This window comes from Aulonocara stuartgranti (genome assembly GCF_965226115.1).
Source record: "Aulonocara stuartgranti genome assembly, chromosome: 6".
Lineage (NCBI taxonomy): Eukaryota > Metazoa > Chordata > Actinopteri > Cichliformes > Cichlidae > Aulonocara > Aulonocara stuartgranti.
Genome location: NC_138944.1, coordinates 16,193,324 through 16,214,824, shown reverse-complemented (window position 1 = coordinate 16,214,824; position 21,501 = coordinate 16,193,324). Strand labels below are relative to the sequence as shown.

Here is a 21,501-nt window from a genome sequence, read left to right as displayed (position 1 = left end):
TTTGTTTTATTAAAATCAAAATAACAACAAAACAAAAATAACTAATAAAAAAAATATTAAAAGTATTCAGCAGTGTTTTGTGAAATTTGTAATGAGCCTTAGTTAAGTTGATGTCACAGAAGTTTCTGAATCATTTAGATTGTTCAACAAACTGATTCACTCAGGTAAAGATGGTAAGCTGGAGCAATGGTACGCTTGGAGTTCAGTTTAAGTTTTCAGACAAACATTCACTCGATCAGTTGCAGCTTGTGAGGAACAGCAGCACTCGGCCTACATGCTGTTTTACAAGAGAAACGTAAGAAGACACAGCATCTCATCCTGAAGTGAGAAAATTTTTAAATGTGCTATTTCCTTGTTAACCAGTTTTGTCTTCATTCTGAGTTCTAAAACAGGATACGGAAGGAAGTTAAGGTCATCATCATGCTGAGAAGGAAAAGCAGTCGTCCCAGTCCACCATCGCTGACTGGAGGACAAATATTAGTAAGTATTGCCCTTAGGAGGAAGGGTCCTCCCAGAGAGCCTGGTCCTCCCAAGATTTCTTCCTCCAGGAGGGAGTTTTTTCTTGCCACCGTCGCCCCACATTCACTGGTCTCATCAGCAGAGACATTTTCAACCTCCTAAGACCTGAGCTCTTTCATGGCATGGTTTTTCTCTGACGTGCCTTGCTTGTCTTTTGAGAGGGAACGCCCTGTGGGTTGATCACTGTGATTGACTCCTATACACTCTCATTCAAAACTCTGGTAATCTATCATTGCAGTAAGATATTTGAGATTTGAAGTTAAATAGGTGGAAAACTGTTGAGAAAGTTGAACTCACAAGTTTCTGCCAAACAGAATCTGTTCTAGCTGTTTGAAACTGCGTAAGACAATTAGTGTCTCAGTGAGATGGCTTTTTTGGTCAAGGAAAACAGAGTAGTGTAGACGTAGCCTAAGAAGTGTAAAATAATCACTGAAAACAAAAAAAACAGCTCAACAGCAGTGAAACAAAGGCTACGTACACACGTATTTTTGAAAACGCAGCTTTTTCTATGCATTTGCACCTTTCATCCACATGTAAACTGCGTTTTCAATCACTGAAAACTGAGATTTTTAAGAACTCCTGCCACGGTGGAGATTTTCGAAAACTCAGTTTTTGCGAATGGATAAATTTAATTTTTTTAAATTAAAATGTATGCAGTAGCTGCTCTACCAGGCATAATAATTAAGTTGAAAATCCAGGCATCCGTGAAAACAGAACTTATCAAATTTAATGCAGTTAGAAGTTAGCATGCAGTTAGCTTACTAGTTTCCAGTTAAACATATACCATGTTCTGCCTGAGGGATTTCTGAAAAAATTAAAACATACAGCTCTGCTATCACTTGTGAAATAAATGAAGACAGAAAACTTGTCAGTTTGCCCCCTCCCCCTCCTTTAATACTGACAGTTATAGCACAAACAGCACTACTATATGGTACTATTCAAGGTACTCATTCATGCTAGTTATTTTATGTCTCCGTCAGACTCTCCCACATATATAATATTTCTTTGACACAGACTTGACAGGTCGATACTGCAGATGATTGAAAAAAATATATAACATTTTATTAATATCTAAAATATAAATTATATTTTCAAAAATATATAAATACTTTTGTATTATTAAATGTTATATTCTAAAGGTTCTTTTATGATATACATATCTGAACATTATTCTTATCAGCATTTGTAATAGATCCTTTTATCATGGGTACTGTTTGATCATGCTGGATACAAGGCCTTGTCCAGTGAAAGACTGCAAACAGCCAAAATTACCTTTTCTTTCTTCCAAAAAAATCACATTAGTCTGCCTGCTATTTCCTTTAAAATTGAAAAATTGTAAAACATATATAAATTGCAAAAACATAAACTTAAAAAAAGAAAGATGAACAATTTTGAATTATTTGGGTTTTTTGTGTAAACATATAATGTTCAAAGTTCACAAAAATAAATGTGAAAATAAATGTTAAAATGTGACTTTTAAGATTTTTAAATAAAATGAAACATGTAAAAACCAAACAACAAGAGTTTATTATATGAACCTCTATATAAGATAGAAAAATATCCCAATATGGTTAACATATGAATAAAATAATGGTTTTACAGCCAACACTAAAAGATAAGCACCCACACCATGACTGGGATGATAATTACTAATGTTTAAAAAAAGTGGTTTTATTTATATATGTTTACATATAAATATATGCAGTGGCCCCTAGAGACAAAACACGTACAAACTCCAAAACACGTAAAAACTCCAAAACACGTACAAACTTCGAAGCATGTAAAAACTCAGAAGCACATAAAAACTCAAAACAGTACAAAACACAACAGAAGTGCTCCAGGATGCTAGGCGCAGTGTTGAGCTTTTGTTACCTAGTGGCTACACAACCCAGCAAGTACCAACGACCGGATTTGGTGTGTGGTAGTAACAGGTAAATGAACTTTTTTTTTTTTAATTATTTGAATATATATGAGTGCTTGTGTATAAATACACAAACAATACACATATGCTTTCAATTGTGTAATTTAAGTGATCCAGGTAGCTCTACTTTGGAAGTTCAGTTAACGCTAGAAATGTGTTTTGGAGTTTGTACGTGCTTTTTGGAGTTTGTACGTGTTTTGTCTCTAGGGGCCACCGCATATATTTATATGTAAACATATATAAATAAAACCACTTTTTTTTTAACATTAGTAATTCCTTTTGTGCATAATTTTATATCATTGTTAATAATAAATTAATTAAAGCAACAAAACAATCTGAAGAGCCGGTTCGGAGCCGAAAAAGCCGGCTCTTTTTAGTGAGCCGAGCCGAAAGAGTTGTACGTGTTTTGGAGTTTGTACATGTTTTGGAGTTTTTACATGTTTTGGAGTTTTTACGTGTTTTTGAGTTTGTACGGGCTTCACGGTTTGTACGTGCTTCAGAGTTCGGACATGTTTTGAAGTTTGTACGTGCTTTGTCTCTAGGGGCTGAAGAAAATATAATCTGATCAAACATTATTCAGCTTTAAATATTGTTCAGCTTTAAAGTTACTGTGCAACTGTGTAATAAAAATGTGCTCACGACTTTGGCCTTGAGAGCGATAAGAAGCGATCGCCTCATCCTGCAGGTGTAAGATATCTGCAAGCGAAGAGACTAGAACACCCAAGGCCGATTTCCTTTTATGGAGTTGTTTTTCTGCTAATGCAGCACTTTCCTCACAACCCCCTCCTGTAAGTTTTAGAGAATATATACCCATCCTCACAGCAAATATTAGGAATCTCCTGATGTGAGCTGTGTTGAGAGGTTGTCTCTGTCTCAATAAAAGTTCACTGATTCCCCATCTGCAGCAGGTGTCCGGTTGTCTTCATTCTCCGCCAGCCTGGTTAAGTCAATTCCTCCTTAACATCTAAAAGAACCTATTTAATGAAGGAAGACGGGTTCACTTTGTGTTTAATATTATTCTATTGCTGTTGTTGTTTTTTTTATATCCTTCAATTGGCGTCACGGAACAGGATCCGCTCCAGGTCAACTGGAACGGATGGGAGGAGTTCGGCCGTGGTCTGAGTGAACGGAGTTTGGACAAAAGCTGTGTGCACACAAAAACAAGGTAAGCAGACCTTTTATTTCTGCTATATTGAACATTATAAAAATACTTAGTGTCCAAACTCCTAGTAATTCATAACCAAAATTGTCTGGCTTACTTAAGGCTTGTTGAGAATCAGACAAGTGAATAAGAGATAAGTGAATAAGAAATAAGTGAATAAGTGAATAAAGATAAGAGTGAACTGAGGTCTGACCACGGTTGCAGCCGACGGGTTGCTCTCCGGTGTCGGATATATACCTCAGTGCAGGTCTGGGACCTTGAAAGGGTTTATTAGTAACGCCTTTCTAAACAAATTAAAAGGTTAAAGGCCTTGAGAATATTTTTTAGTAATATTCTCTAAACTACAGAAGGGTTAGGAAGGCCCAGAGGACTTTATTAGAAAAGATCCTCTAAAACTTAAAAAGGAGAAGTACTGGTTGGAGTCCAAAGGAGGGGTCCCTTTGATCAATAGGAGAAAACGGATCTCTTCTTAAAACCCCGATGATTTTAGTGTTTTAAATGTTTTGATGTTCTGTTTGATATTGGACACACATAAATACACGCTGAATGCTTGCTGTGGAACACTGGGCAGGACAGTTCGGTTCTCCGTTGTTCACAGATTACACAATTAAAGGAACTAGGTTCCTCTTTTGGTTAAAATAATACACCACACATAGAATTTTTTTTTTTACACATTTATTACATACATAAGGAGGGTAATGAGTGACTGCAGGTAATGTATGAAGTGTGAATGAGACGTGTGAACAAGGTGACAACCAACTAGCACCCCTATCAGGAAGCTCTAGGCAAGGTTACCCGCCAGACTCCGGTTTGGTAGAAGCTTGGTAACACCTGAAGGGATATTTCAGTGCTGACTCACCTTTAAAGCAGCGCCCCAGCTGTTAGTGCCTAACAGAGACAGAAACCCAGCTGGCCCAAATTCTCCTTTAAAATCAATAAAAGAACACTCCTCCATTGACAGTAAAATGGATGGAGAATTAGCTCGAGAAACTAATGATGATGGTTGGGGTCCCGGTGTTATTCTTAGCACATTGGGAGAACAATTAACATGTGTTGAGACAGTCATCAACTCCACACACCAGCCTAAAGAAGCAAAAAAGCAGAAAGAGTCATTGAGGAAAACAGCTGAAAGGTTAATGAAAGAAAAGGGAAAGGACGAGGGGAGTAGTGGTAACTGGGGAATAATTTGGCAGAATAAGGCTATGCAGGCAAAAGAGAAAGAGGAAGAAGCCAACTCAGCAGCAGCAGGTGCAGGTGTGATAAGCGGGGTGAGACACAGAAAGGAAGCAGATAAGCACGCAGGCCGCAAAGCTAAATTTAATCACTGGGTGTGTTTATGGGAAACTGCAAAACCACACATGAAGAAAAATAGGTCTCAGCCACCTCCCTATTCTGCCTCAACTCCTCCCTCAGCAGGCATATATCCGGTACTTAATATCTCTGGTGGAATAATGACTATTGGAGAAGAACCGCCCGTAGCTCCAACTCCCATAGATACCAAGCATTTTTGCCCAGGAAGCTCCTCTCTGTCGGCGACATCCTCAGCTAGTAGTAGAGCCCCCTCTTCTATGTCCCATTGTTTTGGAACCGGATCTGAGGGCCTAACTGACCCATTTGCGAGCGCACCATTTGCGGTTCGAATGAACAGACAGGAACCCACTGAACAACAATTAACTGATCTAGAAGCAGCATTACGCAGCTGCTTAAACGAACATAGGTCAGCGGTCCAGGTGAATAATCGTGTTGCGTCAGCCCCTCTTTCCCGGTCCAACCCCTTTGCCAGCACTCCTGTCGCTGTTAAAGGAGATCTGACCGCTACTGCAAAAACTGAGCCTGGCACTTCACCAAATGTCACAGTTACCATGTCTTTGGTGGGCCGTCAGGATCCGGAAACACAGATGAGTTTAGCCCACGCTTTTGCTGACACTGCTACCCCACCAGGCGGGGAAGAAACTGAGGATACTGATGATGAACTCAGTGACCTTAACAATACACCCCCCTCTACCCCTCACAGTTTAGGATATCAGACTAGATCTAAGGGCCCTGTGCCTCAGCCTCCAGGCATGTTTCCCCTGGTCCAGACTAAAGCGCAACGTAGACCAGTGTATCAACCTTATTCATTCGGAGATGTCCAGGCCCTAGTGGACAAACTCCCTGACATAATGGAGGGAGGGAATGCCTGGTTGGCTGGTTTGGATAAATACACAGCTGGACAGGACCTCGCACTGGGAGATTTTAGAGCTATTATAACTAGGTGCACATCCCGATCTCAGGCAGCGGACCTGGAACAAAATGCGGGTACTACCACGCATGAGAACGAGGTGCCACTAATGCAGGCCTTGAGGTTTATTGGACCGGCCCTGCGCAAACAATTCCCACCCAAAAATCAAGGCACCTTACAGAAATTTAAATGGGAGGGAAAGCAAAATCCCACCCATTATCTAAATCAGGCTGTTGAAGACTGGGTGAACCATACAGGTCATCACCCCAGTAGGACTTGTTCACAGAGCATGTGGTTTAGAAGGGCGGTGCTGAGGGGCATTCCGGAGTCAGTAAGCCAGAAAATGGAGGATAATCCTGATTTGCAGGACTGTGACTTTGCAATCTGGAAGAAACATTTGATTTTTAATCTTAACAAAGTGCAGATTAAGTCTGATGATAAAGCGGAGAGCGTCGAAGATTTACAGTTGCAACTGTTGAAGGTTCAGCTGCAGAAAGCTAAAAACGACCTGGGTGGAAAAGGTGACAAGCCTAAAAAGCAGCTTGTGGCCGCTGCGGCTCCCCCTCCTGGTCCAGTTGCCCCTGATTTGTATCCGAACCCATGGCCAACTGATCCACAGCCCCCCCAGTATGGTGCTTATCACTCCCCGGCCCCTTATGGGCAGAGAGGTTCCCCATTTGGAGGAAACAGAGGTGGTTTCAGGGGAAGGGGTCAGATGGGAGGTGGTAGGGGAGGCCAGATGTATGTTTGTTTCCGCTGTGGACAACCTGGACACTGGGCTAAAGCTTGCCCTTTGAACCCGGCTGCTGGAAGAGGCAGGGGAGCCCGTGGTGGGCCCTATCAGCATCCTGGCCACAGAGGTGGACCTCGTGGTGCTTTAGTTGAAGTGCCCCCGGCCCCACAGATGCCTGTGATGGGGTGGGAGTACTACGAGGGTGGTCCCCAGCTATAGGACACCCCACAGACTGCCCAGGACGGTGAAGGGACAACGGCGGACCCTATGCTGTCCATAACTGTAGATAGAAGAAGAAGCAGCTTTTTAGTGGACACTGGAGCTACGTACTCCACCATTAAGGATGTTGCTCGTGAAAGACTTACTGACACAGTGATTACAGTGGTGGGCATATCTGGGGAACCTAAAACTCTGCCTTACACCGTGCCCCTCCCCACAACGGTTGGAGATCAGACTTTGTTACACAGCTATGTTTGTTCAAAACAGGCGCCTGTGAATTTACTGGGAAGAGACTTGTTGATTAAATTAGGAGCCACAATACTCTGCTCTTCACAAGGCCTAACTGTGACTCTCCCTACTGGGGTTGTGCTTCCCTGTTCTAATGGGCCAGAGGGAGGTGGTCAGTTTCTGCTGCAACCCTCCTCCTGTTTGGCGGACTCTGCTGACATCTACTGGGCATTATTGGAAGTTGAAACACCTGCTGAACCAGGAGTTTGGACTGCTTTTCAGCAATGGCGGCCGTGGCTCTCACTCCTACATCCTTATGTCCCTCCCCCTGACCCACCTCATGTTACACTGTTTTATGACAGGCATGACACCACCTGGTACCAGCACATGTTCCAAGAGCAGTGTGAGGGGCGGGCTTGGTCTTTGAACATGTCGTGCATTTTTGCGGCACCGGAGGGAGTGGCAGCAGCGGTTACTTTTACAACAGATCAATTACAGTGGTACATGATGTCTGATGAGGCAGCTCCCCATGTGTCACTGGCCTTACATCCTGGACACCAGGCTAAGGAGCTGGGTGGAATGGTTAAACGTTCCCTTGCGGCCACTGACTGGACACCTACAAAACTCCCACAGGTTTTGTTTTCTCCATCTACCAAGACATACCAAATTTTAAATGATTGCTTTAATTCCTCAACACTGCAACATGGAGTGGTCAGCGGGTCACATGGCAGAGAACACACAGACCACTGTGATGCTGCGCCTTTACTCGACTCTCTTCCAGATTGTTTGTGGTCCCTTGGACCCACAGATGTAGGTTTAGTTGATGTGGAGCCAGTCTCTTTTCAACTATCATCTGCTACCCCTTTGTGGCAGCCTCAGTACCCACACAGACCGGAGGCTGAGGCTGGGATTGCAGAAACAATTTCTGGTTTGGTCACTGCCGGTGTCTTGGAGCCCTCCTGCTCTAAGTGGAACACGCCCATCCTACCCGTTGAGAAAAAAGGCACGGGGAAGTTCAGAATGGCACATGATTTGAGAAGGATTAATGCCTTACTTGGCACTCCTACTTTGCCTGTGCCTAATCCTTATGTTGCCTTGACCAACCTCCCACCATCTCATGCCTGGTTCACCTGCATTGACTTGGCTAATGCCTTTTTCTGCCTCCCACTTCGTGAGTCACTGCGTGACATTTTCTCATTTACATTTAGAGGCCGACAATGGCGTTACACTCGCTTACCACAGGGATTTGCCCTCTCCCCAGGACTGTTTAATCAGTGTTTGAAAGAACTTTTACAAACCAGCCCACTACCATCTGACTGTATGTTAATACAATATGTGGATGACCTTTTGCTGTCTGCCCCCACGGCTGACATCTGTTTGGAGGCCACCAGAGTGGTACTTCAACACCTGGCCAACACAGGTTTTAAAGTGAGCAAAAACAAACTACAGATTGCAAGAAAACAGGTTTCTTTTCTAGGCCGCATGGTCTCACAGTCCGGTATTTCCTTGTCCCCAGAACACAGGAACTCCATTTTGCACCATCCAAAACCTCTAACTGTAAAAGACATGTTGTCATTTTTGGGCCTGACTGGTTACAGCAGGACCTATGTCCCAGACTATGTTGGCCTTACTTCCCCTTTGCGCGCTTTGGTAAATGAACAAGGCATGAGAAACCTCTCTGCTCCCCTCTCATGGACTACAGAAACAGAACAGGCGTTTATAAAGTTAAAACAACAGCTTTCTGTCGCCTCTGACCTTGCTGTGCCAGATTATGCTTTGCCTTTTCATCTTGATGTTTCTGGAACTGGAACCCATATCAATGGTATCCTGTTCCAGAAAAAAGGGGGAGAGAGAAAAGTGTTGACATATGTAAGCGTAATGCTTGACAACACTGAAAAACGCCACCCACCGTGCACACAACACGTTTCTGGACTTGCAAAAATCATTCAGAAAACAGCACACATAGTGATGAACCACCCACTAAAAATTTTGACATCACACAGTGTGGTGGCCTACGTCTCTTCACAGGCCTTCACACTCACTTCACTCAGGCAGAGACGCCTCAGTACCATTTTGGAAGCACCACACATCACCTACTCACATGAAGGCATAAACATGGCTGATCACATGGGATCAGGGGAACCACATATGTGTGAAGAGGTTGTGCAGGTACAGGAGAAAATCAGGCCAGATTTGCAGGCAGAACCTCTAATGGATGCAGAAAAAGATTGGTTCACAGATGGATGTTGTTTCAGAACTGAAAGTGGAATGTTGAAGGCTGCATGGGCAATAGTGGAACAGACAGACATGAGATGGAAAACAGTGAAGGCGGAGCAGTTGACAGGACAACAGTCTGCACAGAGAGCTGAACTGAGAGCGGTGATTGAAGCCTTAAGGATGGGAAAGGGACAGAAAGTGAATATATACAGTGATTCAGCTTATGCTGTGGGAGCAGTGCATGTGGAGCTCAAGCAGTGGCTAAGAGCTGGTTTTTTGACAGCCAGCGGAAAGCCTATTAAACATGAGATAGAAATGAGGGAATTAGCGGAAGCACTGTTGTTACCTGTTAAGGTGGCAGTGGTAAAATGCAAAGGTCACAGTGCCGGATTGGATTTAGTGGCATTAGGTAACAAACAGGCCGACTTAGTAGCGAAGCAGACAGCTGGTTACTTACCCTCCCTGATTATGGTAATGGACCCAGAAGCCACACCCCCTCCAGAAAGACCACCCATACAACTAGGCCTAGCCACAATCAGAGAGTTACAGGACAAAGCCAGCCCCCAGGAAAAATCATTATGGGTAACAAGAGGGGCCACAAACACAGATGTTTGGCGTGGCCCAGATGGAAGGCCCATTCTACCGCCAGGGGTCAGACAGACAGCAATGGAAGAGGCACATGGAGTGGGGCATGTGGGACCTGCACAAATGATGAGGAACTTAGCCGCCTGGTGGCACCCTTATCTAAAAGACATGACAAAATACATGGTTAAAACCTGTAAGGAGTGCAACCAATTTGGAATCAAGCCCGCCTTCAAGCCAATAGCAGGGTACTTCCCCATCCCACTTTGCCCAGGGAAAGAAATAATCATTGATTACACAGACATGGTGGACAGAGTAGGTAGTTACAGGTACCTGCTGGTGGCTGTGGATGCATTTTCAGGTTGGCCAGAAGCCTGGCCGACAGCAAGTGAAAACAGTAGAACTGTGGTGAAGTGTCTGATTAATCATTATATACCACAGCATGGGTTTCCCGAGGTCATAAGGTCGGACAATGGTTCACATTTCAGGAACCACGATCTGCAGAGGGTTGAAGCCGCATTAGGTTTGAAACATAAGTTTGGCTCAGTTTACCACCCCCAATCCCAAGGGAAAGTGGAAAGGATGAATCAAACTCTAAAAACTAAATTGGCTAAAATCTGTGCACAGACCAAATTAGATTGGGTTAAGGCATTGCCTCTTGCATTAATGTCCATAAGATGCTCAGTAAATCAAACCTCTGGTTACACTCCATTTGAGTTGGAGCATGGCAGGCCTTTTCCTGGCCCCTCCTCTCGCCTGTTAATGTCGGATGAAGCTGATTCAGACCTCGATCCGAGGACATATTATAACATGCTCCGCAGTTTTGTTGCCCAGTATTCCTCACAGGTCGCTGAAAGAAACCAGCAAGAGCTGAAAGAGGCGGCTACACCTGGAACGGACTACGTCCTCCTGAAAGTGACAAAGAGAAAGTGGGCTGAGCCTCGCTGGACAGGCCCTTACCGCATAACAGAGCGGACCTCCCACGCTGTCAGGCTCGAAGGGAAAGGTGACACCTGGTTTCATTACACACAGTGCGCTGCTGCCACCGAACCAGGAAGAACCTTGAGAGAGGTGCAGAAGGACCTGTCAGAAGGAGCTGCAACAGCATCACCAACCACTTGAGGGAGCCAAAACTCAACCTACAAGCCGGCTGGTTACAAAAGGGGGTGTTCTTCATACTGAACTAAACATTTTTTTTATTTTTAACATCTTTTATGACTTTGCTTTTATATTGGCTTGAGTTTTTAAGATTTACATTTTACATTGCAATAGTTTTAACCGCTGAAAGCTCATTTAAAGTTGTGTCACTGATACTTTTTGTTGCTCTTTAACTCCTAGAACACGCCCTTGGCGAGGTGGGGGGAACTGGACCACCTTTCTGTGCCCTATCATCCTCTATTAGACGACATCCAAGCTAAGTAAACATGTCTTGGCCCTTTCCCCCTGAAATGACAGGCAGGCAAAGATGTTGCGTCTTTGTTTGCTTCCTGGCCCTGGGTCTCATTCCCATTGGCATAATCCTGATCTGTGAAGGGCCCCCGACACTTCTGACACCTTCAAGTTCAAAAGCTTCGCCCCCTTCTGACAGTCCCAATCTGACAAATGTAGCCCCTAGGGTCTTGCCCACCACTTCCTCTCCAGTTTTGCCCACGCCCGCTCCATTTAGAAAGAAACGACACACGGTTACCTCCTGCACCCCAAGTACGACTAGAATGATTACTCTCTGTGTCCCCAACAATAAAAGTTGGGTAGTCGAAATAGATTTCGCTAGCTTCCCAGTCACTCCCGTCACCAAAGACCAAGGGGGGGATCTTTTTAACCTTGCAGTACATCTCTCCTCCTCAGTGTGGTATATAACCCTGGGAGGTTGGCATCAGTGGAAGTGGTCCAGTTTAGTGTCAGAAACGGACCTCGATTGGTCCAAGCACTCTAGGGGTCAGGCTTTGCACTGGAGAAACCAAAATATGCTCAGAATAGCAAAAAAACCGGATCTTTCAGGCTTAATTTTTACCCTAAAGGATCTGGCCTTGACCTCCTGTCAACAATTTATACTTGCCCCTTGGACTGATCGCACCGCCCTGTATTGGCAAATGGAAATATGCCCTAGCGTTGGCGCAGCTCCAAGCTCTGTAGTTAAAGATGATAACCCCACCTTTAATGGCCCTCCGGTGACATATACAAACGGGGGAAGAAACGGCCGAATACGCATTGTAGACACAAATAAAATGTCTAAAGATGACCTCTTCCAAATTCTAACCGGTATTTCTGGAGCAACAAACAACTGGTTACTACTAGCTGAACAAGCTGCTGACAAGACGGCTTCCGACTGCATAGTGTGTATGGGAGCCCGCCCCACTTTACGAGTGGTACCGGCGCCAGTCAATAGTGCATGCCTCCTGCATCTTATGAACAATACAAAACGAGGTCATTGCTCATATCTGGAAAACCACTTTCCTAAAACTCAACGCTCGGTCTCTAATAAACCACCTTTCTTTTCTTCAGATGTAGCTGTGAACAATTTCACTTGTATTAACCTGACTGGCAATGCAGTAAAACTAGGTAGCTTGAACTCTTCTTGGTGCACTGAGATGACGGTTATGAAACCAAACTTCCGACCTACGGCTAGGGCTGATTTGTGGTGGTGGTGTGGCAATAACAAGTTATATGATGGTTTCCCTCGGGATGCGTCAGGTCTTTGCGCTCTCATAACTCTTATTTTACCTGTTTTAGTCACTCCAGTAGATCTCTCTATAAAAGTACACGAAGTTGGCCTCCCATCCTCCTCTGAACGCCGCTCTAAACGTTCTCTAATCCCAGGTTCAGCTCATAATCCAACCTATATTGATGCTGTAGGTATACCCCGTGGGGTCCCCGATGAATATAAACTGCGAGACCAGGTTAAAGCAGGATGGGCCTCGATACTTTGGATGGTTGAAATAAATGCGAATGTAGACAGAATTAACTACATTCACTTTAATGTGCAACTGTTGGCTAATTACACTCGAGATGGTTTTGAAGCTGTGCATGCACAGTTATCTGCCACTTCCCTAATGGCTTTCCAAAACAGGGTCGCAACGGATTTTCTCCTCGCAGAAAGAGGCGGAGTCTGCAGCCTTTTTGGTCAGGAGTGCTGTACCTATATCCCCAATAACACAGCTCCTGATGGTTCCCTCACTAAAGCTATTACTGGTCTCACAGCTCTTACTGTTAAAATGAAGGAACACTCGGGCGTTGATACTGCCATGTGGGACTCTTGGCTTAACATGTTTGGCAAATATAAGGCCCTTGTAGCTTCCATCCTAGTTTCCATCTCAGTTTTTGTTGCTGTCCTAGTCACCTGCGGTTGCTGTTGTATTCCATGCATTCGATCCCTCTTCCAGAGACTGATTGTTACAGCTCTCACTCCTGAGGATAAGGATCTCGCCCGGCAGATGCCTTTATTGGCTGGTCAACTTCCCACCTCCTCGCCAACGGATGATGAAAACTCTGATCGTGAGGGCGACGAACATTATCGTCTTTCTCTTGTTTAAATGCTTCTAGAATGGTTGTTTCTCTGTGGTGTTTTGTATTAGGCTTGTTATTAATTGTTTCCCTCACCCACTTCCTCTTGAAGGATATATCTGGTTGAACTGTGTCTGGTCGGGTTGTGAGGGTTAAGCGATGTTCTCAGGGTCTCCGGACTTAAGCCTGAGCGAATGTGTACTCCCACCACTGGATATAAATTGTTTTTTTCCACACCCCTTCCTCACGTTTTACCATATTCACTTTTGAATGTCCTTAGCAGTTACCGTTCTGGGTTTATTTTACGGTTGATTTATTCTTTCACATTTTCACGTTTATATCTCTCATTATTATAGTATACTCTGTACTCTCCACATTTTTATCATTACTTATGCTTTTTGGTTGCTAGGTTACAGGAACTGTTAATTTTGTGTCACTACCCTGGTTGCACTAACTCGTTGTATCCTTGGTTGCAGGACAGCTGTTACTGCTTTCGTCGGGAACCGAGACTGCTTGCAGCCGACCCCTGGGCAGGGTGGTGCCTGGACTCTTTTCTCCTCATCTGCAATGACAGATAAAGACAAATGATAAGACCCGAGGAGTTTTTCGAGCCAGGCTTCGACACGTCTCTGTGTTCCTTTGAATGTTACTTATTTTTGTGTGTTGACCCATTTAAGATGGGTCAAAAGGGGGATTTGAAGAAAATATAATCTGATCAAACATTATTCAGCTTTAAATATTGTTCAGCTTTAAAGTTACTGTGCAACTGTGTAATAAAAATGTGCTCACGACTTTGGCCTTGAGAGCGATAAGAAGCGATCGCCTCATCCTGCAGGTGTAAGATATCTGCAAGCGAAGAGACTAGAACACCCAAGGCCGATTTCCTTTTATGGAGTTGTTTTTCTGCTAATGCAGCACTTTCCTCACAACCCCCTCCTGTAAGTTTTAGAGAATATATACCCATCCTCACAGCAAATATTAGGAATCTCCTGATGTGAGCTGTGTTGAGAGGTTGTCTCTGTCTCAATAAAAGTTCACTGATTCCCCATCTGCAGCAGGTGTCCGGTTGTCTTCATTCTCCGCCAGCCTGGTTAAGTCAATTCCTCCTTAACATCTAAAAGAACCTATTTAATGAAGGAAGACGGGTTCACTTTGTGTTTAATATTATTCTATTGCTGTTGTTGTTTTTTTTATATCCTTCAGGGCCACCGTAAATATACTTTTATTTATTCACTCCACATAAAATGTAATAAAGAAATCATATAATACAAAACTATTCACGTTTCAACTTTTAACTATTGAAATTAAAACTATTTAAACCCCACGGCTCGCGATAAGGAGCCGGCTCGCGTCGTTCACGTCAAAGATCCCGGCTCTAAGAGGCAGCTCTAAGAGCCATTTCGTTCGCAACCGACACATCACTAATACAATCTTTACTCATTTATTGTTGCAGGAACCGACCTGAGTGAGCGTGTGGACAACAGGTATGGGAAACCCTTCAAAAGCGGACAGAGCAGTTGGGGAGCCAAGGCAATAGAAAAATATAAAAGATTTGTTTTATGTAAATAATTTCAGAAAAAGACAAAAACAGTTAAAACACGCCTTCCAGGGAGAACATAAAGTTAAAAGCATAAAAACAATACAGCCAAAAAGTCCAATGGCCTCAGCCACAAAATTAAAATCCGTCCTCGCCTGTCCTTTCTGCCTGTCTGGTGCCAACTAAAGGAGAGAGGAGCAGTGGCAGTCACTATTCTTTTATTTCACCGGAGTTTCTTCTTAAAACGAAATTGATCAGGATTTACCCCGGATAGGCAGAGCTCTTAACTCTGCCTGCTGCTTTGCTGTGTTTTTTAACATGCACATTAGTGATCAGGAGGGGGGCGGTGAAAGGAGAGGCAAGTCAAGAAATATTTACAATAAAAGCATAGCACAACTTGGAGGCCTCACACTAACGCAGGCTAGCAGAAGATCTGGCAAGGACTCATTGAGAGCGCTGGTCTTTTATGCAGGTAGTCCAAATTGCAAACAGGTGCAGACCGTTAAGGGTTTAGGGGAAAAATACATCTACTCACCCAGACCATGACATTGTTAACCAATTAGTAAACATTAATTTTAAATCCACTTTAATCCTGAATGATAAGACTTCATCAATCATCATATCACAACACTTTGCTCTGAGACTGTGAGGTAGAGCCCTCAGCTATCAGGCCCCTTTGCTATAAAGTCAGCTCCCCGTTTGAATTCACAAAACAGACCTCTCTATTTTTAAGATAATGCTGGAAATTTTTGTTTTTTGTTATAAAGATCATAGTTTGGGCTGGATCAGTTGACCCTGAATTGACTGTAAGTTAATTATCTCTTAGACAAGTTTGAAAATGTATCTCTGTAGACTCACCAGAGGGTTACAGTTCCTGGTACCATTGATACTACTACACTACTACTAGTCACCACTTTGTGGGTGGGAATTCTGGAAGTACTCAAATATCTGAATCCGTTAGTTTAACCCTTGTAATGTCTTCCAAATTACCATACTCTTTTTGTAATATGTAAAAGTTAAGATGGCATGTTAGTTTTAAAGCACTTAATTTTTTTCTTTTTCAAATCAATGGGTTGATTTTTGCAGATGTATGGATTGCATTTTTGGCCCATTTTTGATGTTTTGAAATCAGTCTTACAAGGGCAGAATTTGCACCTCCTTGGGTGATGGGAAAGTAGGGACAGCTGGTTGAGGAAGAACTGCGGCAGAGGTAGAGCTGGAGCAGAAGTGCTGGTTCTCCATAACCAGTCTGCCAGCTGCTGGTGTCAAACGTTATAACGAATCGTAGTGCAATTACACAGCAGGTTTGTCAGTGTATACTTGCATATTCCATGCATAACTAGACCTGGCATCGCATGCTGCCCATATTTTTATTCCATATTTCCCTGGTTTGCTTGGGATGTGCTGTTTGAATGGACAGCGACAATGGACAGCTGTTTGAATGACACTAGGTGCTCATCCACAGTCATATCAGTGACTGAATTGTACATCATTGGCAGAAGAGACACCTACTTATCCCATACATCTCGTATGGGAGCAACATTGCCTTGTGCATGACAATCTTCTCTTGTGTCTTTATCATTGAATCAAATCACTCTTTAGATTTTATGAAACATCTTGAGTGTCATGCTAGCACGGAAAATTGTCCTACCAGACTCAGCATGCCATAAATTAGCCGTAGCTTCTTTACTGGAGTGGTACACACCAGCGAAAATCTGCATACCCACATATGCCTGCAGGTCGATTCAATCCATCTTTCTCCACTTGATGCCATACACGTCGGCCCTCCTTGTTTGTCATGTTCAGCACCACCTCTTCAATAAACTTGGGAAAAAGTGGAATTTATGTCATCAATACGAGACCTTGCATATGCGGTTGGACCATGGTGGCTTTTGCCTCTCTTTATTGTCAACTTGCTTAATCTGTCGCTGGGAGGAACTAAAGACCAGATCAATTTTTCATCCTTTGACTGGATATTTATATATTTGACTGGATATATTCTTCCGTCTCAGCTGGGTCCTCTTCCACATATTCTTCCTCTTCATCAGAAGTGTAGCACAAATGGTACCTTAAAAAGCAGGTACCAAGCAAGGATGATCTGTCATATATGCATCACAGTGTTTACAATACAGTCTTTGTGTAGTTGTAGTTGTTTGTAGATATGATCTGTTTGTTAATCAGCATTTCGACTGATGGATTCAATGAGACGAGTCAATCCAGAAGGGGTCATGATGCGAAGGTTATCTATTCAGACTGCAAGCCGTCGTCAGTACATTTCTTTTTATATTTCTGCCTTGTCAGAAGGAGATTTGTTGTCCATGGTGGGATAGATGGTTCTTCTAGGTTAATTGTCTACCTTAAAGCTGCCACCAACAACAAAGCTACAACCGTTTTTGATGGTTTTTTGTCAGCAATCAGACTATATGTCATACCATCACGAGTCCGGTAAGAGGCATTTAACAAATACAGTATACCAAAAAATTCTGCATCGGACAGTAGTTATATTCAGATTGTTACTCTCACTGACTCAGATCAAAAGTTTTCTACTTTTTTTTAGAGGTCAGACAAGGGGTGGGCATTTCATGATGCAGACAATGGGGGAGAACAGGAACTCTCACAATCAGAAGTGTTCACAGCCAGCGGTAAGGACAAGTAAATTGATGGCCTGTCTTACATTGTTTCAAACATGCACTTGTAATAAAACAAATGGTTTATGAGCATAATTGACTGGTTGCACAGCACATTAATACTACACTAATAATTGACTCTTTATTGAGACTTTGTTTGCTAAAGTGCAGCAGTGAGTGTGGAGTGAAAAACAAGGACATATGAAAACAGTGGGGCAGATAAAGTTTGGGTGACAGGGTTAGGTTTCTTTTAAAACTAAAACTTTGACTACTATAGGTGATGAACAGCAGGAAGAGAATATCGCGCATTATATCAGTACACCGTCTGTGTTTTCTTTTTAAAAAGAAGTGAGATAACATTAAGTAACATGGACAGGGTAAGTCTTGCATGGGTGTTTAATTTTGTGGTGATAAATGTGTCTTCCAGGGGTCAACAAAAACACACACATTACTAGGGCTGGGCCATATTATACTGTTCACGGTAATACCGGTATAATGTTAGGTAACGATAGGAAAATGAAATATCGCGATAGAATATGAGTAAAACGCGCATGCGCAGTGCCTTTGTTTTCATACGCACATGGCCGATTGTTGAGTGAAACAGATGAACCACAATTGGTTTGTAAAAATGGTGCAACTTCAGTGATGTGGAACTGGTTTGGTGTTTGTCCGTCAGATACACGACAAAGCACATTTTTTTGCAGAACATGCAAGCGGCCGTCGTTATTGTCGTATTTGTCGGACTAAGATGCTCTTAAATCTGGGAGTAATCTGGGTCCTAAACTCCATATGCTTCAGGTCAAACGAACACTGCAGCATCACTGAGAGTTAAAAACTGTCTAAATTCTTTCATCTTTAATAAAACGATCAGCATTGCTGCTTTACCAGGTGTAACTATGAAGTTTAACTTCCAGGCATCCATGAAAACAAAATTTATTACATTTAACGGAGTTAGCAGGAAGCTAGCGGAAGTTAGCTCGCTAGCTTCGCTAGTTACCTAAGCATGATATAGCATGTTCTGACAGAGATTTCTGGAAATATTCAAACGTACAGCTCTGCTATCACGTCCAACATAAATGAAGACAGGAAACTAAACAGCACGTTTGTAGGGTTACTGAAGTTGGGCTAGCTGGTATATAATGATGTGCTACGTGATCACTAGTGACACAGCTATGTTAGCATAACATAAACAGTGAAGCTGGAGGACGAACACTAACATTTTTCCACTTATAAAAGTTAACGTGAAGGTTCTTCATGGTTAGAGACAAATGCAATCGCATGGCAGGATGCTGTAAACGGACCAAACTTCAGTCAGGAGAACAACTGAGATAATCCATCCACAATACGAGGTTAGTCATTAATATACTGCAACAACATGGGAATAGAGCAGCTGCCAGAGAATTCAACATTAATGAATCAATGGTACAGAAGTGGAGGAAGCAAGAAGAATGAGTTTAATAAAGTTTGATTTATCTGACTGCTTTGTTTCGCTTAATGTGCCTTATAATCCCGTGCACCTTATGGTCCGAAAAATACGTACTGCACACTGCAGTTTAATGTTACAAAGCACCTCTTTTTAACTTCAGTGGATATTATACATGGTTATGCTCAGGATGTGTCAGCACATTTCTACTGGAAATGCCTTTTGGTTAAACTTTCAGCAAGGAATTTGCATTTGCACTGTTACATTTTTATAAAGCTTTAATGTACATAAAAACCAGCTTCTTATTTAAGTGAAAATAAATGGAAGGTTGTCTTTTTGCGCTAGTAATGTTGTGGAGTTGTATTTTGTCTCGCATCAATTATATCGTCAGTTATATCGTTATCGCAAATTTTCAAATATATATCGTGATAAATATTTTTGGCCATATCGCCCTGCTCTACACATTACACCAGAAACCACACAGCTAGACAGAGGACAGGGGGGCTAAAATGTAAGGATTTCACCACCTATCCAGTGAGCTTTGAGTGAGACTTACCTATTCATTACAGGTCCTGTGAAATTAGGATCAAACTGCACTGGTTGCCAAGATAAAGGCAAACATTCATCATTAAACAACAGCTTCCTTATTTATGAAAAGATGATCAAGGACACACAGTTTCTTACACATTTTTGAACTGCTGATTTCTCTGTGTATATAACAGTGCAACAATGGAGAAGGTACTGTTATGAATAACAGGCCCTTTTGTATAAAGACATATTTTGACCATTGTCGTCTTTTAACCTGCTTATACTGGAGGTTTCCCATATGGAAAAGAAATAGAAAAACTTATAAAAGACTTGCATCAGATGTGGCCTACTTCATATAGTGAATCATATAAGGCTTATATGATTTACTCATGAAAGTGGCCCCTTTCATTTATTGTTTTAGTAAGTATCCAGAACATACAAGTTTCATTTATATAATTTTTCTGTTTTCACTCTTGTATGCTTTTCATACAAGTTTCACACAAGACGGATACAAACTTTATAAGGTTTATATATATTTTTTCCATATGGGTTATTTAGCCAGTTCCTGAAATATTTCTTACAGTGATATTTGTTTAACTTTAAAAGCAGGGGCCCTATTTTTAAAGTTAATGAATTACTTGTAAGTGAATAAGGAAAACTTTCACAGACTTGTATTCATATTTTATGGGCTGATTGTTCATAGATGTGCTGCAGTATAATTACTATGACAGAAATTCCAGTGGCTACAATAAAACACGGTTGTTTTATTCGAACACCAATTTGCAAAATAATGAAAAAGGAATAAGAAGTTTATTCTCCCCCAAAACAACATGGCAGCAGGATTTTGCAAAGTTTTATGTGAACAAATCACGAGAGTTCTGGGACAGTGTCCCTTGGACAGACATGACCAAAGTGGAGATGTTTGGCCTCAAAGATGCTGCAATACTGAAGGACTGATATGAAACAATGTTAACTGATCAGGCCATGCTCAGCTGACACTGTGGTTAATTCTAAGCATGACATTAATAATGGAATACAATTTAAAGGATAGGATGCACTTGTTTAAAGCTATTTTAGCCTCTTATTTTCTCCCATTTGGATATTTTGTCGTTCTCCTTACAGTCAGATTTCTGAGGTGTCCTGATTTGTCAGCAAAAAAACTGTCAAAACATATTACAACTAAGTTATCTGTAAAACAATAAAACAGTTTCATTAGGCTAATATTGGCACGTGGGATAAAAATACACTGCCTACTGTTAAACAGGAAGATAATTAAGATAACACTGAACTTAACAACCTAACACTCATAAAAATATAATCCACTTTAGAAACAATGGGTTTATGCTAATAATAATTTTATTTAAAAAAATTTAGAAACTGATTTAAATCTCTAACAACAAATGAACACAGTTCTTACAAAGCATTTAACTCTAAACTCATTTATTTCATTGTTCTCTCAGCTGCCATTGGAAACTTTAAAGGCTGAAAGCAGATCTCTGAGAACACCAATGGTTGACATCAGCTCACCGTACTCAGATTTGGGATTTTCCTCTGGCTTAATTTTGTTAGCCATGTTGCGCACCTGTTCCTCCTTTACGCATAAAACACAAGAAGCTAAAACTCATAACCAATAGCTGAAGAAATCATTTTTTTCCCCAGGACCTTTCCAGATGGTGAAAATTGAGTGAAACCCTGATCTCACGTAGTCATTTCCTGTAACCAGGGAATGACGCGGCATGCGTGCCTCCATGGTTGACCAAAGATTGTTTATTAATAAGAGGACTCGCTCTGCATAGCTTATAGTAACCCGGTCTTTAAGTCTGACGACATTAGCCGATTCCGGGTCCAAACACTGCGGTATCACTTAGCATTACAAACTGTCTAAATTATTTCAGCTTTAATAAAATGGTCAGTGTGGCTGCTCTACCAGGTGTACCAATTAAGTTCAAAATCCAGGCATCCGTGAAAACAGAACTCATGAAATTTAACGTAATGGGAAGTTAGCCTGCACTGAAAAAAAAAGTTCTTTCAATTTACTTGATTTTATTGTGTACATCGGTCCCACATAATATGAATAAGTATG

The 21,501-nt window shown here is 42.1% G+C and overlaps 1 protein-coding gene and 2 long non-coding RNA genes across 3 annotated transcripts in view; 2 read left to right on the top strand and 1 right to left on the bottom strand.

Moving 5' to 3' along the window:
- Positions 1-8: 8 nt before the first annotated feature.
- Positions 9-21,501, top strand: part of LOC309708134 — a 29,628-nt gene continuing 8,135 nt past the window's right edge. Inside the window, exons 1-2 of the long non-coding RNA XR_014277176.1 lie at positions 9-480; positions 14,757-17,482. This is a non-coding gene — a long non-coding RNA (uncharacterized lncRNA). The remainder of the gene's footprint in view (positions 481-14,756; positions 17,483-21,501) is intronic.
- LOC309708109 (uncharacterized protein) lies at positions 4,553-11,202 on the top strand. The gene is made up of 2 exons (XM_082535879.1): positions 4,553-6,515; positions 7,173-11,202. Exons 1-2 carry the CDS (start codon positions 4,568-4,570, stop codon positions 10,922-10,924), a joined length of 5,700 nt encoding a protein of 1,899 aa, XP_082392005.1. The 5' UTR covers positions 4,553-4,567; the 3' UTR covers positions 10,925-11,202.
- Positions 11,331-14,500, bottom strand: LOC309708133. Its single transcript, XR_014277175.1, has 2 exons — positions 13,263-14,500; positions 11,331-11,954 (listed from the first exon to the last, which is right to left on the bottom strand). It is a non-coding gene; the product is annotated as an uncharacterized lncRNA (long non-coding RNA).